The 17,913-nt window shown below is 37.9% G+C and overlaps 1 protein-coding gene across 1 annotated transcript in view; it reads left to right on the plus strand.

The window, feature by feature from the left end:
• The window catches only part of Pank1 (pantothenate kinase 1), a 42,517-nt gene extending 31,501 nt beyond the window's left edge, over positions 1 to 11,016 (plus strand). Inside the window, 4 exon segments of the mRNA XM_048338732.1 lie at positions 1,649 to 1,825; positions 2,334 to 2,457; positions 6,842 to 6,967; positions 9,023 to 11,016. Coding sequence (XP_048194689.1) covers positions 1,649 to 1,825; positions 2,334 to 2,457; positions 6,842 to 6,967; positions 9,023 to 9,082 — 487 coding nt within the window. The 3' untranslated portion in view covers positions 9,083 to 11,016.
• Positions 11,017 to 17,913: the final 6,897 nt, after the last annotated feature.

Genomic DNA, 17,913 nt, shown 5'->3' on the forward strand with positions numbered 1-17,913 from the left:
CAATGTAGGTAGCTGCTACTGGTGGTGCATACCTACATAATTTTCTATGAAAAAAACTCCATAATTTCCATCAAGAGTGTATTTCTTTAAGAACCACAGTTTAAGATATTATACAAAGGTTTGCTGTAGATACAATTAACAGAACTATGTTCCTGTCTATAATCTGGAACCTTCTTGTTACTAGTCATTGACAATAGATAATAATATGCCCTAAATATTCTATAATCTGGAACCTTCTTGTTACTAGTCATTGACAATAGATGCCCTAAATATTCAAAATAACCAACTTGGTTTTCTTTTCATTAGAATTAAAAGCCAATGCCCAAACACAGATCAAGTTCCCAGAGCTAGTGGCTTATTAAGGCCTCAGATCAATTGACATGATCAGCATAATATTTTTACATTTTTTTAATAGAAAAATATAGCTTAGTGGTAGAGAGCTTGCCTCTATATGAAGCTCTGGGTTCGATTCCTCAACACCACATATATAGAAAAGGCCAGAAGTGGCGCTGTGGCTCAAGAGATAGAGTGCTAGCCTTGAGCAAAAAGAAGCTGGAGACCGTGCTCAGGCCCTGAATTCAAGCCCCAGGACTGGCAAAAGAAAGGAAGAACGGAAGGAAGGAAGGAAGGAAGGAAAGAAGGAAGGAAGGGAGAGAGAGAGAGAGAAAGAAAAAGAAAGAAAGAAAGAAAGAAAGAAAGAAAGAAAGAAAGAAAGAAAGAAAGAAAGAAAGAAAGAAAGAAAGAAAAGGAAGGAATGAATTAAACCTAGTCCAACAGCTTAGGGATTAGAGCTCCATTTTCTGCTATGATTTCTCTGGTGGAACTTCTGCTTTTCTTTTCACTGGGCAACTTTTATATGAATACACAATTGTGGTTATTCTCAGCTACTATAATTAGTTTTGAATTAGGGCCCCCAAACCTTGTTTATAAGTTTTTTCTCCCAAAAACAATTGAAAGTTTCTAAAACATAGTTGAAGCATTAGCACCATTTTGTGACTCAATTTGGGTCTCTTCTCCTATTGAGTGAGTGATAAGTAAAATGGCAATAATCTTTTCTAATCTTTTTTAAAGACTGCTAGAAAAAAATCACTATTTGATAAATCAATAGTCCCTTGCCCCCCTAAAAAAAATTAAAACAAAAACAAATCTAGTATAAAATTTGCTCTGCTAGAAAAGGAAGGTCAGCGCAAAGGAAGCAGTTTTGTCCTTGGATGGTTGTTTGGCTCCATACTTGTGAACTAGGTACAATTTCTTTTACTTAATATTTGCCTTCAGCTGTCTATGGTGCAATGGTAATTTGATGCTTTAGACCATCCAAAGGAAAGCGCTCATGATTCGGCCCCTTGTATAGGTAGGAAGACTTAGGTTAGTGGCTAGCTGAAGGTCTCACAACGGAAATCAGTGAGAGTATTTCTTGTTTTGTTCTCAATTTTAGGGGCATGTTTCCCTTCAGGATCACTTTTGATCTCTGCCCTCTTTTCTTATACAATCTAAAGTTCTTTTACACTCTATAGCACTTAAATGTAAGTGCCCTTTTGCTTTGCTTTTGTTTTTCTCAACTCATATCAGTAGTTTTAATGCAGTCGGGGACTTGGATGGGAATATCTTAAGGTAAATTTTTAAAAAATGAACCTTATTGTTCCTTTAGTCTTGGAGGTGGAACATTCCTAGGCCTATGTTGCTTGCTGACTGGTTGTGAGACCTTTGAAGAAGCTCTGGAAATGGCAGCTAAAGGCGACAGCACCAATGTTGATAAGCTGGTGAAGGACATTTACGGAGGAGACTATGAACGATTTGGCCTTCAAGGATCTGCTGTAGCATCAAGGTAGAGACAAAGTAGCGAGGAGCTGTAGTGATTAAACATGAGGCAGCCTCTCCATCCCGGCCTTCATTTCATTGTTATTATCATTAATTTTTAAAATGCCAACCTACCAGCCTACAGCCTGGTACAAATATCTGCCTTTTTAGATCTCACACTTGATCTCCAGTCCTTAATTGAAGCATTGAGACATTTGGCTCTTCATGCTTGTACTTAAAATAAGGCAACTTTGAAAGAAGGTTCTGGAAAACTACAACAGTTTCCCTTGTTCCATTCTTGTCCAGATATAGAGACATTGAAAAACTTTCCCCATGAATAGCCATATTACTTTGTCCCTGTTCAGAAAGGGGAGCTAGCCATCCATACAGTAATCCTGTCTGCTTATAAATCATGGTAGCAAAATCAAGCTATTTGAGTTTGAACAGTTTATTCATAGAGCGTTCCAGTACCTTGGTGGAAGCATGGATCCTTCTAAGGATGCTTCTGAACACTCTCACTAATATTTCCAACATAGTTTTGGCAACATGATGAGTAAAGAAAAGCGAGATTCCATCAGCAAAGAAGACCTCGCCCGGGCCACACTGGTCACCATCACCAACAACATTGGCTCCATTGCTCGGATGTGTGCACTGAATGAGGTAAGGCCTTAACCCAGGAAAGCTGTGTGTTGTTCATGCATCATCCTCGGTACTGTGGAATCTGTGACTCTTTCTAAAGGACATATCCTCGAGAAGCCTATTCTTTATTCCATAGTCACACCTCATAGAATTGGAGGATATGTGGGTGGGGGCAGGAGGTATATATTTTATTTTTTAAGTAGACACAGGATGAAAACAAGCATAAACAAAATTTCAACCCATGCCATAGCCTCTCTAACCATCAGTTCTGCATGTGAGAACTTCTCTTCATCCTTGCAAATCCCTAAAATAAAATGCACATAAAATGCTTCCACTTGCAATATTTGATCTTCTCTCTGCTTTCAGCTTCTTTACAGTGTTGCCTTGTGGCATGGAGTTCAAGCAGCATTGTACAGGGCTATCAAAGCACAGAGAGCTCGCTACAGCCAAGGCCAGCCAGAGTTCCAGGAATAAGAAGGGGTGGAGCTGCTAACAAAGCTTTATTAAGAAGTTTTGAAACATTGGAATATGGGGAAAAAAGAGAACTCTTTTCTGAAATACAAGACTTATAAAGTACAACAATGAACCCTCTCTCTCACTGAGGTTTATGAGGAAGATAAGAAAAAAGAAGTTGGAGCATAGGATAAGTAATAAGAAAAGTGTTTTAAAAAAAACCATAGTAGATTAGTAATGAAGTTTTGAACTGTGTATCTTTAATAGAAATATGACATACCTATAAAAGAGAGATGAAATGTTAGTGTACAATCAGTGAACTTTCACACAGAAACTCAGCTATATCATCACAATTCAGATCAAGAGATGGAATATTAGAGATAATTTAAACCACTTTGAGGCTCCTCTAAACTGAATAGAGGTATACGTCATACACACACACACACACACACACACACACACACACATATTAGTTTGATAAATGGCTCTGTCTTTGAGTATTGGCATTCTAAAATAACTACCTTTAAGGATGCAGAATGGAGTATATTATTGACATATGGATCTCAGTTCTACTTGTTTGGAAGTCTCTAGTCCAGACAGAGTTTAAGTGGGAGGCTGATATTCAGATAGAAGTGTTTTCTAGAGAGGTGCCTGTTCAAAGTCCACATTGATCATGAGATTCATTTTCACCAAGGGTTTATTTTTTGCCGTTAACCTTTAAAGAGTGTTGTTTTTTTCCCCCAAGTATCCAAACAAGCCCCAGGACTAATGTGTGTATAGTTGGCTGTACTTGTAAGCTTTCAAAGGTCAGTTACATGGCAATACCCCTAGCCCCACAGAGCAACAGATGCCCTTTCCCCTACTTTCCTCAGAGCTGCCTTCTGCCTTGCACTCTGCTCTAATGAGCCAGCAAGTTCTTTCACAGGTATTATAATCCCTTTAGGAAAGGATAACTGACAATTTTTCATGATTTCAGAATGTAGCCATGTTATCTGCTGGTTTGAGCAACTACTTTAGATGTTCCTATGGACTTTATGAATGAAAGACTCACTACCTCAGGGTCGGGAGTGAGGAGTCTGTGCAAACTCCCAGAAGCATGCCAGCAACTGGCAGCCTCGTATTTCCCTGGGAGAGCAGTAACCAAGGCCTTCACCTTTTCTGCTGTTGAAATCTTAGATTTCAGCCATTTCATATTCTGGGCCACCACATACTGATTCTAAAACATTTGATAGCATAGTCAGAATGCTGAGAAATGCTTCCTCACTACTTTAAATCATGTATCAAGACCATCCATGGCAATCTACTTTAAGTCACATTGTGTGTGTGAGTGTGCGTGTGTGCATGCGTGCGTGCATGTGTATATGTTCAAATACACACACATACATTTTTGCTCACATCTATCATTCTATCACTTGAACTAAAGCTCTACTTCCAGCTGTTTGTGTGTGTATGTATATGTGTGTGTGTGTTTAGTTGGAAATAAGAGTCTCACAGACTTTCCTGCCCAGCTAGCTTCAAGCCACAATCCTTAAATCTCAGTCTCCTAAGTAGCTAGGCTTGCAGGTATGAGCCATTGGCACCTGGCTGTATCACAGCATTTTCAATAGTCCTCTAGCCTCCTAACATAAACATGCTGCCTTTGATTTGATTGCTTTTCTAATGGTATTTTTTCCCTTTCTAATGGTATTCCCTTTTTTTTTAAGTGTTTATTAAAAGGCTGAAATATATAGAGAGAGTATATACATATCTACACATGTATTTATATGCAAACACAAGTATGATGGTAGGATTAATTCCCAGAAGGGAAATTGCTGAGCCAAAGGATATATTGGTTGTAATTTTTATGGCTATTATAAAATGTCTTATATAAAGGTGGTTCTAATTTATTTTTTCACCAAGCAAAGTATAAAACTAAATTTTTTTCCTAAGGGGTTTGTCAAGCTTTTTGATCTTTTCCAGTCTTAATAGTAAGAATTTAGTATAAGAGAGGTTAGGCATTTTCTTAGATTTAATAACACTAGTATTTCCCTTTTTGCTATGTGAACAATCTGTTTACCTCCTTATCCATCCTCTATTGGATTGTTGGTCTTTTTTTCTGACATTCTTTATTTCTTAGGTAACAACTTCATTTTATTTGATATGTGCTGATAGGTGTTATTGTTCCCCATTTGGATTTTTTTGTGGTGATGTTTTCCTTTGAATAAGTGTTTGACTTTTGAATGAATAAACCAATTTAATCAATTAAGAGTGCTATATTTTTGGCTCATTATTGTTATTTTTTAATTTGATGTTTCCTCTAGTCTTCTTTTGAGAAGGGGTCATATATTTGCATTTTTACCCAGCTGGGACTTATTTGCATCATGGAATGCTCATCAGCTTTGAACATCACTTCTGGCTTTCTACCAGAGTAATTCATGACTGGGCTTTTAGCAGATCCTACTTTAGAGACCCTAGATTTAATGAAATTTCTTTTCATTTGAGTTTCTTACCTTGAGTATTCCTTGGACCTTTTACTTGGGGCAGCTTTTAGCTATCATTCTTTTTTGTTTAATGGAAAATTATTATAACTAGTCCCCAACCCATATATCCATGGAAAATTTTCAATGGCTAATGGCTTCATGAACATGCATTGTTAAAACTTGAGACAGTTAAAAGGTTGTATTCCCAGACCCTGATGACTCCTGATAGACTAATCAGAAAATAATGCAACCTTCAAAGACTCTCTTGCCTTTCATCTGTAACCATGGCAACAGGTGCTGTGCTCTGTGAGAAGCCCCTGCATGGTACACATGCCAAGCTCCATCTTAAGCTAAGAAATATCTCTGAGAATGGGAAGTGCTGTAGGCACTGGAGCTGGACACTTAAGACACTTGAAGCATGGCTACATGGACGTGATAGGAGCAGAATGTAAATGTACTTTCTTTTTTTTTTTTTAAAGAAAGTTTAGTTTAGTTTTTATTTTAATTTTTTTGCCAGTCCTGGGCCTAAAACTCAGGGCCTAAGCACTGTCCCTGGCTTCTCTTTTGCTCAAGGCTAGCACCCTGCCACTTGAGCCACAGCGTCACTTCTGGCCATTTTCTATTAATGTGGTGCTGGAGAATCAAACCCAGGGCTTCATGTATACGAGGCGAGCACTCTTGCCACTAGGCCATATTCCCAGTCCCATAAATATACTTTCAATTGACAATAAATAAGAAAAAAAGACAAAATATGTACATTCAGAATACAAATCTATGTACATGGTGACAAATATACAAATATATTTTTTGACTGTAGTTTAACCCATATGGTAACCCAACAGGTTATTCTATCATATGTCCCGAGGGCAGAGATGGAGTATTATTTCTTTTCTATATCTCAAAGTCATTCAGTGAACAAACCCATGCTATTGCTATTTCATTTATGAGTTGGTAGAATAGTAATTTCTATTTCAAATGAAGGGGGTGTTGAGGGAATGGGCAAAAAAAAATTCATCAAACTTGAACTCTAGTTACTTTGTGTGTGTGTGTGTGTGTGTGTGTGTGTGTGTGTGTGTCTGTATGTCTGTCTGTCTGTCTGAATTTCATATCAGATCCAAATGCAATCTTAAATAGCATCAAACAAATCCAGTGTCCGTATCTGCTTTGTCCAACCAAAATCTCATCCTCCTATTCCTGTGAATGTCTATGTGTGTGTCTGTCTGTCTGAATTTCATATCAGATCCAAATGCAATCTTACATAGCATCAAACAAATCCAGTGTCCGTATCTGCTTTGTCCAACCAAAATCTCATCCACCTATTCCTGTGAAATGTGCCAATAGGTTTGGTCAACTTTGTTTTGCAGATACTGTAATGTTCCACTTAAATTTTCTTACAAGGCTCTACATGGTGACATACAGAACATTGAGTCTTTGCTAGATGCTAATTTTATGCCTTGATTCAATTGTTGCTCTTTACTTGTGTTCTCTCCCAGAATATTGACAGAGTTGTGTTCGTTGGGAACTTCCTCAGAATCAATATGGTCTCCATGAAGCTGCTAGCATATGCCATGGATTTTTGGTCTAAAGGACAGCTGAAAGCTTTATTTTTGGAACATGAGGTAAGTTGAGCTTGCACAAACTTAATTTTCCTGTGTGGAATTTATCTTATTGTGTCTTTGAACAGGCTTCCTAACTTTAAAGTTAGACAAGTACAAAAGGTGCCATTTCAACTTTACATGTATTCAAATAGAAAAATTGTGGAAACTTTCTTATTCAGAAATAGGGACTGGAAGTTGGATAGTATAAAGGGAGAGACAGAGAGAGAGAGAGAGAGAGAGAAGAAAGGAGGGAGGGAGGCAGAAAGGAAGGGATGAAGGAAGGAAAGGCCAGTGGGAATACAAGTATAATATTGTCAATAAAAGTATAGAGGTTCCTTTAAGAACGAAAGACAGAGGTTGGGCTCCAATGGCTAATACCTGTACTACTAGCGAATCAGGAAGCTGGGAACTAGAAGATCAAAGGTTCAAAGCCCAGCTCAAGTAAGAAAGTCTACAAGACTTCCTCTCTAATTAACTAGCATAAAGCTGGACTACCTGTGTGGCTCAAATAATAGAGCACAAACTGTGTGCAAGAAAGTTGAGCAACAGCAGGAGCATAGGCTTTAAGTTCAAACCTACTACTGGCAATAAAGAACTTAAGTATACATAGTTAAGGCCCTATGACAGAAATTAATACTTCCCTTTCCTTGGGGTAGAATAGAAATAAGGTCTCACAACGTTCACTTTTATTTTCCTCCAACCAGAGGAACCACCCCCTACACACACATTCTGCTTATTTATGACATCTCTATATAAGGGTTGTTTGCAAGTGAAGCCTAATAGCTTTGAAACTAATATTTAAGAAAAGAAAGAAAGCAATTGTTCTGGTCCATTATAGTTGCCAAATTTAGCAATTAAAAAAAAAAATCAGATTTCCAAGCTCCTTTATCTGGCATCTTGTCCAGCATCCTTACATTCAGATTTTGGAGCCTACTGCAGATAACACAGCCTAAAACTGTCAGAAGTGGAAAGTCATGTCCAAGGTCATAAAGATAGCTGACTCTCTAGCCAGGGAACTTTTAAAAGGTGTCCCTTAAAATTTTCTTAATATTCTTGAATTCACTTTGGTTCAGGAAGACCTAAATGTAGAATACTGTGGAGACAGCTTTTGAGAGACACTGGTTTGGTGGCTCTTTGACTCCTCTGGGCTTGGGACCTTGGGAGTCCTCACTGTTTAATTTTCCTTTCTCTTGTCTCCCCCTCGCCTGTCCTTCTCCCTCCCCCTCCCCTATTGTATCAGTAACAACCAAGGTCCTGAGGTTTTCTGGCACTTCCACACCAGGCTTTGCACTCAGTCACACTTGAGTCAACCCAATGTGAGAGGAGTGAAGTCTCCAGTCTTTTGGAATCAATTTGCTAGTGACTGGATACTTGTGTGTTGTCCTTCCCCACCTAATTCATATGCTGAAACCTTAAGCCCCAAAATTGTGGTATTAGGAGGTGAGGCCTTGAAAGGTGATTAGATCATGAGGACTAGCTCTCATAGTGGGATTAACATCCTTATAAAAAAGAGGCAAGAGAGCTATCTGTCCCTCCTGCCACCTGAGCTTTCAGCCAGGACAGCCATCTATGAGGAATTGGCCCTGACCAGACATCTTGATCTTGCATACCTAAGAAATAAAGTTCTGTTGTTTAAAAGCTGCCTGGTCTGTACTACTTTGGTATAGATAGCAACACAACATACCAAGACACAAATTCTTAACAATTCCTTGCATTTTCATGGAACCATGTGATTCTCTTAGTTTATTTTGTATCCATACTGGGCTTGAACTTAGAACCTGGGTACTGTCCTTTAGGTTTTTATGCCTAAAGATGGTGTTCTAACACTTAAGCCATGGCTCTACTTCTGGCTTTTTTGATGCTTAATTACCCTGAGTGGTTTTAACATCCATTCTCAGATCTCAGCCTCCTGAGTAACTAGGATTAGAGGTATGAACCACCAACACTTGACCCAAGGGAACAATTTTTAATTTTCTCTTTAATCTCTAGAATTCTGAGGCACCATTATTAGCATTAGATAAGGTCTTTAGATAAGGTTCAGAGACAATCCTACAGAAGCTTTTTATTGTTTTCTAGGGTTACTTTGGAGCAGTTGGGGCCCTGTTAGAACTGTTCAAAATGACTGATGAGCAGTAGAGATAGAGATCAGCCTCCTGCAGGGATGGAGAATTGACCTCGAGAAGGTGAAATCGCCTTGGGATGGAAGCAAAGCCATCATGGCAGATAAACCTGCTGGATTTGTAAATAATTTAAAATTTCTTTTAGCCACTCTTTTACTCTTAGTTTTTAACTTTATGATTCAAAATGGGGGAATATAAGAGTTTTTCTGTATACTGTATTTTAAAAAATTGTGCAGCGTGGCCAAACTTACCAATTTTATGCATTAAGTTTGAAAATGATGTATGGTGTCTAAAAAGAACCGCAATGTAAGTGTTGTTTATTCTTCTTCTGGGGTTTACTGATCAGTGTGGTAAATTTTAACTTTGTTTAGTAATTACTCTAGGAGATTTTACCATTACTTATATTTTTCATGACGTTTCATGATTTGCTGTTGGTTTCAAATGAAACTACAAATCTGGCATGTTTTACTGTGAACATATGTTTGTTTGCCCTCTTTTCTTTTTGTCCTTTCTGTTCAAATGTCTAATAGAAAAAAAAAAGAGTTCATCCTTGTTTTTGTTCTCCAATAATCAATCGCCTTCTCTCCTCACCTCAATCTTCCTTTAATGTGTTGTTCATATCAATCAAGGTGCTTGGCCAACTCAATGCAAAGTTCAGCACATATCAAAAGCTCTCAAAAGAACCCAGGAAGAGAAGTTTCTGAAAAGGGTTATAGAAAGTTGAAATTTATATGTAATGTTATTTTATCCTTTATAAATGTAATGTTTCATTTAAATATGTGTCATACTACGTAATGTTAAATTGAAATCATCTCATGGTGAAATGTGCTCATTCATATATGCAATCTGAATGGCAGGAAATCCCTGTGTCAGAAATTTGGAACTTATCAAGAATATCTCCCATTAGGTGATCTGTTTCCTATCAAATCTATAGGATGTCATGGATTGAGGTACCAGGGGGTAAGAACTTTTATATATGTATGTACCTAGGAGCTTTGTAGCAAGGCATCTTAAACAATAATGTTAAAGTTTGTTGTTGTTGTTTTGTATTTTAAACTGAAAAGTATAATTTAATCCCAGTCTCTAAAATTTTAAAAATAATTTATGGTCTATGTATCTATGTATCTATTCATGTATCTGTCATTTGATTTTTCCCTCTTTAAAGATTCCATTAAGACTGGTGGGTAACTTTCAAATGAGAGTCCTGTACATATACAGAACACATGAGACCTAATGATCTTTTGGGTTGAGCAAACCCTTAAAAGGGTTTTTGTTTTCTTTTAAGGGCAATATAATTGCTCCATGGCAAAAGTTTCCTTTCTCTGCCTTCTAAACACCATCTTTTAATTTCCGTATCTTTAAAGGTCTTGAAGAAGTTGATGCTAACTGAAGAATTCACTTATCTGGTTGAAATAAAGTCTGTTTTTGTTGTGACGTTTTTAGTGTAGATGTTATTTTTGTTTCTTGATCCTTGTTTTCATATTATCTACTGTGTGCTGTAAAATGACTTGTGTGCTATGTTTTTCCTGTTCTACAGATCATAACGTTACTCTGTAAATGTGGTAAGGTCCAAAACAGTGTCTTCACTTGAAGCTGTAGTCATATGTAAGGATTTTTTAAAATTAGATTTATTACTCTTCTGCAACTGACTCCTTAATGCCAAATTATCACTGCTGTATTTGGTAAGTCTGAAGGAGTTTCAAATTTTGCTCATCAGAAATATATCCTTGCAACTTCTGCCTCACTTAAAAAAATTAAAGCAACTAAGGTGTTCTTTAAAAATATATTATGTATAATTAGTGCCTTTTGGTGATCTCTTCTCCCATTCTTCTATCAGGGAACAGCAGACCATGAACCTAAAAAACATGGTTCTGCAAAGGAAATCAGGGCAAGTTAGTGTAACTGTGTTATTTAACTATCTGGAATCACTTGATCTCTCATTACACACTGGGAAGTCACCAACCAGCTCAGCCGAGGAAATAGATTATTCCATTATAAAAGTATTAGCCAGATGTAAGCTCCCTATTGCTAGCCTGTTTTTACAAAGAGGAATACTAGCCAAAGGATAGATACATTGCTGGATGTATGGTGTAATGTCAGCTCAGAGCCACCAAGAGGAAAAAAAGCTAGGCTAAAAAGGATATCATTCCATTTAGGAAAACATGAAGGAGAGAAATTTATTTGGTTATGATATTCAAAGTCAGCTTCAGCTTCTCATCAGAGATAGCCTCTGAACAGAAGTGAGGAAAATTGAAAACACACTGTAAATACCAGTAATAAATACCTTTTCACTCCAGGCCGATGGGAATGGCATTTGAAGATCTGTATGGAGGCCAGTGGGGCAGAGGGAAGTAAAAGATGGCAAGAGTGGTGGGGAACCATTTTGGAGCCATCCCAGGCCAGTTCCTATGGGAAGTCTATAAGGGAGGACAGGGCTCCACTGGAACATGGACGCTACAGTCCATGTTCTCCCTGAGAAAGGTGATAGGGAAGTTCTGTGGAGTCCTTACTAATGACCAGGGAATGCCAAGTGGGCCAGGAAGGGAGGACTTTCCAGTCAGAGCCAGCTGAGCGTGCAGAAGCTCTGAGGTAAGGAACTGGAGTCTGTCTGCTTGATGGTGATAGTTAGACCAGCTACTGGAAGAGAAATGCAGCCCACTGATGGCCTTGTATTCCATACTAAAGACTGTGAACTTCTCCGCAGCCTCGTGGAGCCATGAAATGGTTTCAAGCTAGAAAGTGATGTCTTCTTGCAGTAAATGAATAAAGCAGTTGTTTCATTAATGCATGAAGCATGGTTCCATCATGAGGTTTATTTCCTCTGGTGCACTCTCCTCTAATTGCATCCTGGATCATGTTTTCTCTACAGCAAAGATGGTCATATGAATCGTGCTGAGTTTCTCGGGGTGGTGAAAACTACGCGCAGCTGCAACTGTGCTATGAGTCCAGTCACTAGCAAGAGACTTTCATTAGGTCTTAATCTTGCAAGAGAGCTAAATACTTGTTAAGACAGAATTCCTCTAAGTTATCAGAAAATAAGTCCAAATTGATGAGGGAAAGTTCATGCAGTTTTCCAGGTCTAAAGGTGCTCATCCACTCTCCATCTCTGAATTTTTACTGATGTCATAGGTATGACATCAGAGGCAACATTGACAACATTCAGGGTGCCTTCAGTTGAGGACAAGGCTGTGGGCCCCTGCTCGTATTAGGCTTATACCCTGGTCAGGGAGATCGATATGAAGTATATAAACCCTTAGATAAGCAAGACACTATCTGGTAATGATTAGTCTCTTTAAGAGAAGCAGGTGAAATTATGAAATGGGAGGAAAGGGATTCCCTCTGTCACCTTGCTTTGGTTCTTGCCACCTCCTCAGTAAAAATGAAAGACAGACATGGGTTGGGGGGTAGGGAACAGTTGGATAGCTAATGTATTTTCCTTAGAATACTTAATTTAGTTCACATATGTATTTAAAATCGAGCTCATGTAAAATAACATTCATTTAGTCACATATGTCACCTTCTACTCATCTCATGCTACGGTTTTATTTGGATTGTTCACTTGAGTCATTGTTGATATCTTTATCATGATCAGAGTCATTTAATAATTTCCATATCACAAGTTTATGCACTTTTTTAATGAATCACTATGATACCTTGAATGTTTTGTTCTCCGCCCACCACAAGCACTTATTCTCATGATTTCTATTTCATTTTCTAAAATGTATCTACAGGTGATACAGTGGTACTATTTATGTAGAGCCCTTTAAAAGGCCACTTTACAAGACTTCATCACTTGCAATACAAAAATAAAAAGAAAATTTGTATTAAAAGTCTTTGCCTCTTATTTTTTACTCACTCTTCACAAATAAACAATAAACATACCAAACTAGAACTAATTGGTATAACCTAATATTTTATCATTTAGCTCTCAACTAAATCATGAGAGTTTGTATTCTTTTAAACATTAATTATTTGAAACAGATTTTTTTTAATGGGGCATGGTGGCACATGTCTATAATCTGAAAACGCATAGAGTTGAGGCAGGACAAGTTAAAGGCCAGCCTTTGCTACAAAGTAAATTGATAGGGAACATTTTCTTTAGTACGTGCATGTCTAAAGATTTCATAAAATGTTTTCATTCTACACTTATATGCAATGGATGGTTGGTCAGATTTTTGAATTTTAGCTTAGATAATGCTTCTCCTCAGAATTCTGAAGGCACATCCCTGATATTGTCATGCTTCCGGTGCTGTTTAAGCAAGCTTCGTGCCCTCCTGGTTCCTAATCTTTTTATGTCACTATGTTTAACTTTTTTTCAGAGACTTTTCTACTTCTGTTTTAGCTTTAACATGTAAAAAATATTGGAAGTTATCACTCCAATTTTTTCACTTACGGAAAAGCAAAACCAGCTGAAAATCAGTGACCTTTTCTTCACCCACCAGAGAACTGAAGGGACAGGAATCCCACCAGCTGGAGGCCTGAAAAGATAGGCAAATACAAAACAAAAACAAAAATCTACACCACCCAGGGTCATCTAATCACATGCAGAAACTGCATTTAAGATGATTCCCCAACCTTTCATGATACAAAACAAACAAAAAACTCAACCAATCGGAAATCAAAAGAAACTCAACCTGAGAAAAAGTATCTCTGAAAACTTCTATATTACATCATACTCAGTATTGAAAGACTGACCACCTTCCTGCTAAGATCAAGAACAAGATAAAAGTATCCTCTCATCCCCTCTAGTTAATGGTGTACTAGAAGTTCTAGCCAGGGCAACCAGGCAAGAAAATGAAACAAATACATCCAGAGAACTCCACTCTTAGACATCCATCCGTACACTTACTTATAAATTCTTGGCAATGTTTATCTATACAAAACCAAAATATAAATTAATGTCTACCAACTGATGAATGTATAAATACAAGGCATATATTCAAACACTGAAAAATTATATGGCCATCAGAAGGAATTAAGTACAACCAGACACTAGTGGTTTACACCTGGACATGGAAATCTGAGGATTCCAATTTGAAGCCAGCCCCATAGACAAAGCTGACACTCTTTGTCCAGTAAAATGGCAAAATGCTGGAAGCTGAGGTGTGACTCAAGTCATAGAGTGCAGAAAAAAGCTTAGCAAGTATGTAAAGCTGCAGTTCAAGTCCTACTACAGACACACAAACACACAGAAATAATGTGCAAAACACATCAAAGTTGAAAGCATTATGATAAATGAAGCTAGTCACAAAAGATCATAGGTATATGAAAATACATAGAGTAAGAAAGTCTATACAGACAATATTTTAGTGCTTTTCTAAAGCTAAGAGTTTCATAAAAATTAGGGAGCTATTACTAATGGGTTTGAGGCTTCTTTTTGTGGTGGTGAAAATGTTCTAAAATTGATCATGGTAATCCTCACATAACTCCTCTAAAAGCCATTGAATTCTACACTTGAAAAATATTAATTGAATGGCATGTGAATTATATTACAATAATGGTTTTCAAAATAATCTAAATTAGAAGACTGCAAAATCATCTGAATATAGCACAAAAGAAAATGTATGTTAATGAATGGGTTACAGTTTTTAATGCTTCAACCTGACTGGTATTATTTTTATTTTGTAACACTCTACTTGTTCCTTTTGCTTTCCACTTATTTTCCCTACATACAACTTGCATTATCACATTTTCAAACACCAAATACTTTTTGTCAAATGTGTATGGCCCCAAATTGACTCCAAGCCAATTGCAAAAGATTGCTTCAGTTCCTCCCTCCCTCCCTCCCTTCCTCCCTCCTTCCCTTCCTTCCTCCCTCCCTTCCTCCCTTCATTTCTTCATTCCTTCCTTTCCTTTTATTGCTGTTTCTAGGAATTGAACTCAAGGCTTCACACTTTCGCTTATTTTGCTCAAGACTGGTGCTTTACCACGTGAGCCACACCTCCACTTCTGGTTTTTCGGTGTATAATTAGAGGTAAAAGTCTCACAGGTTTGTCTGCCTGGGTTGCCTTTGAATCTCCGGTGTCAACGTTTTTAAATTTTTATTTATTTTTGTGGTCATGGGGCTTGAGCTCCTGGCCTGGGCAGTGTCCCTGATCTCTTTTTGCTCAAGCCAAGGCACAACTTCTGGTTTTCTGGTGATTGATTGGAGATAAGAATCTCATGGACTCTCCTGCCCAGGCTTATCTTGAACCCCAGTCTCCAAATCTCAGCCTCCTTGGTAGTTCGGATTTGGGGTGTGAGCCACCTGTGCCTGAGTAGATCTCAGCCTTTTGAGTAGGTAGGATTACAGAGTGAGCCACCAGTGCATCACTTTTATTGTTGTTAACTAACACGTTAAATTTTTTTTTCTTTTTTTTTCTTTTTTTTTTGCCAGTCCTGGGGCTTGGACTCAGGGCCTGAGCACTGTCCCTGGCTTCTTTTCTCGCTCAAGGCTAGCACACTGCCACTTGAGCCACAGTGCCACTTCTGGCCATTTTCTGTATATGTGGTTGTGGGGAATTGAACCCAGGGCCTCATGTATACGAGGCAATCACTCTTGCCACTAGGCCATATCCCCAGCCCCAACACGTTAAATTTTTGAAGCGATTGCTTAGGAATAAGTTTTAATTTTCTTTTAGACTGATAAACAAGAAATAATTGAACCTTCTTTTGTTTTAGACTTTTTCTTCTCTCTTTTCCTTCTACCCCTCACTCAACTTATGAAATATGTTGTTGCTTTATTAACAAGGTCTGATATAAAGAATTTATGGCATCTGCAAGTCATGACATGGGTATAAATTATGTCTATTTTTACCGCTTTTCATAAGTAAGGCAGACAGATTGTCTGTACAGTACCTGATGAATCTTTTTTTTTTTTTTTTTCTGGCCAGTCCTGGGCCTTGGACTCAGGGCCTGAGCACTGTCCCTGGCTTCTTCCCGCTCAAGGCTAGCACTCTGCCACCTGAGCCACAGTGCCCCTTCTGGCCATTTTCCGTATATGTGGTGCTGGGGAATCGAACTGAGAGCTTCATGTGTAGGAGGCAAACACTCTTACCACTAGGCCATATTCCCAGCCCCCTACCTGATGAATCTTTAAAAACTGCCTAACATTTAATTTCTTTTAATATTAGGTTTGTTTATTATTTTTATTTTTATTTTTTTGGCCAGTCCTGGGGCTTGGACTCAGGGCCTGAGCACTGTCCCTGGCTTCTTTTTGCTCAAGGCTAGCACTCTGCCACTTGAGCCACAGCGCCACTTCTGGCCATTTTCTGTGTATGTGGTGCTGGGGAATTGAACCCAGGGCCTCATGTATACGAGGCAAGCACTCTTGCCACTAGGCCATATCCCCACCCCTAACATTTAATTTTAAAGAGAGTTCAAATGTAAAAATATTTTTATTGCTTAAGTTTATTTACCCAACACATTAAAATTTCTTTTATAGTATATTTTTTCTTAGTCTATGTTTTTCTAGTGTTTATGGTATGTGTGTTTGGGTATAATATGCATATCCCCCAAAAGGATAGATTCCCACCCAAAAATAGATTCCTAGTTAACCTCCAAGTAAAGAATGTAAAGTTCATGTCAAAGCTAATTTAAGCATGGAACATTCTAAAAGCAATGATTTAAATAGTTCAAATGTCATATTGGTTTTTTTTTTCCCCACTCCTGGGGCTTGAATGCAGGACCTGGGCACTCTACCACTTGAGCCATATTCCTAGCCCTTGTCATATTATTTTAAGTGTTGTATTTTTGTATTGAGCCCCATAAGTATAATTATGAATTTTAAATATGACTATTTCTTAAGATATTCTCCTCTGGAGTTAGATTACTATTTATATTGGGCTTACAAATTTTAAAATGAACATTCTATAGTTGGTTCAGGTTCTAGTATCAACATTGAATTCATGAAGTAGTTATTTAGGCAGTGTTTATACAAGCAAAATGAAATGGAGATGTAAAGCAATTATCCGGAGATGCTGCCCACAGAGCTCTCAGCAACTACGGAGAAATGATTTGTTTGTCCAGAACAATCAGGTTTTGTTGGATCTGGCCTGAACATTTAGTTAATTGCACAGTTAGTTCTTTGTGCCCTTTAGTCTGTGTTTCTGTCTTCCACATTTGACCTTGGCTGTTCAAAGCAGTCTTCTGTGATTGTTAATTAAACATGGAGATTGTCTCAGAAAGATCAAACTGAAGGGAACCATGTCCATTGTTATGCTTGGACTCTGAAAACTTCAAGGATGACTTCATCTGTGGCATTTTAATGGCAGTAGAGAGACACCACAGAGATCTAACCCCTCTTAGAAGAAATTAACCCTTTAAAAAGGGCATGGCATTACGATTTACTTATTTATTTACTTATTTATGTATTATTTGTTTGTGGATGTATTGTGACACTGGGTATTAAATCTAGGGAATCAAACCTACTACTAACCCCCGGCTCTATGACTGCCCTCAGAATTTGATTTTTTTTTTTTTTGTCAGTACTAGGTTTGAACTCAGGGACTTGTGCTTGCTAGGCAAGTGCTCTACCATTGGAGCCACACATCCAGTCCTTCAGAATTCTATTTTTAAAGCACTATTTAAATATTCTGCTATGCAAACTTAAAGACATAGAGAATTGGTCATTTTTATCTTATAGTGTTAATGATAGAATAATTACCACTTTCACTTTAGTGTCAGCTTTTATTCATTGACCCTATCCAGTGAGAAATTTAGGAGGTAGTAAGTCTCCCATTTCATCTCACAAGAAGTTAATTTTAAGTTTTTTCACATCGTGGCAGAGAGCCTGGAAAGGGGAAAGAGAAATTACCTCCCATGAAGTGCCTCTAGTAGCCTACTCCTTGTAGCTAGGTCCAAGCCTCC

Source organism: Perognathus longimembris, chromosome 2 (assembly GCF_023159225.1).
Source record: "Perognathus longimembris pacificus isolate PPM17 chromosome 2, ASM2315922v1, whole genome shotgun sequence".
Lineage (NCBI taxonomy): Eukaryota > Metazoa > Chordata > Mammalia > Rodentia > Heteromyidae > Perognathus > Perognathus longimembris.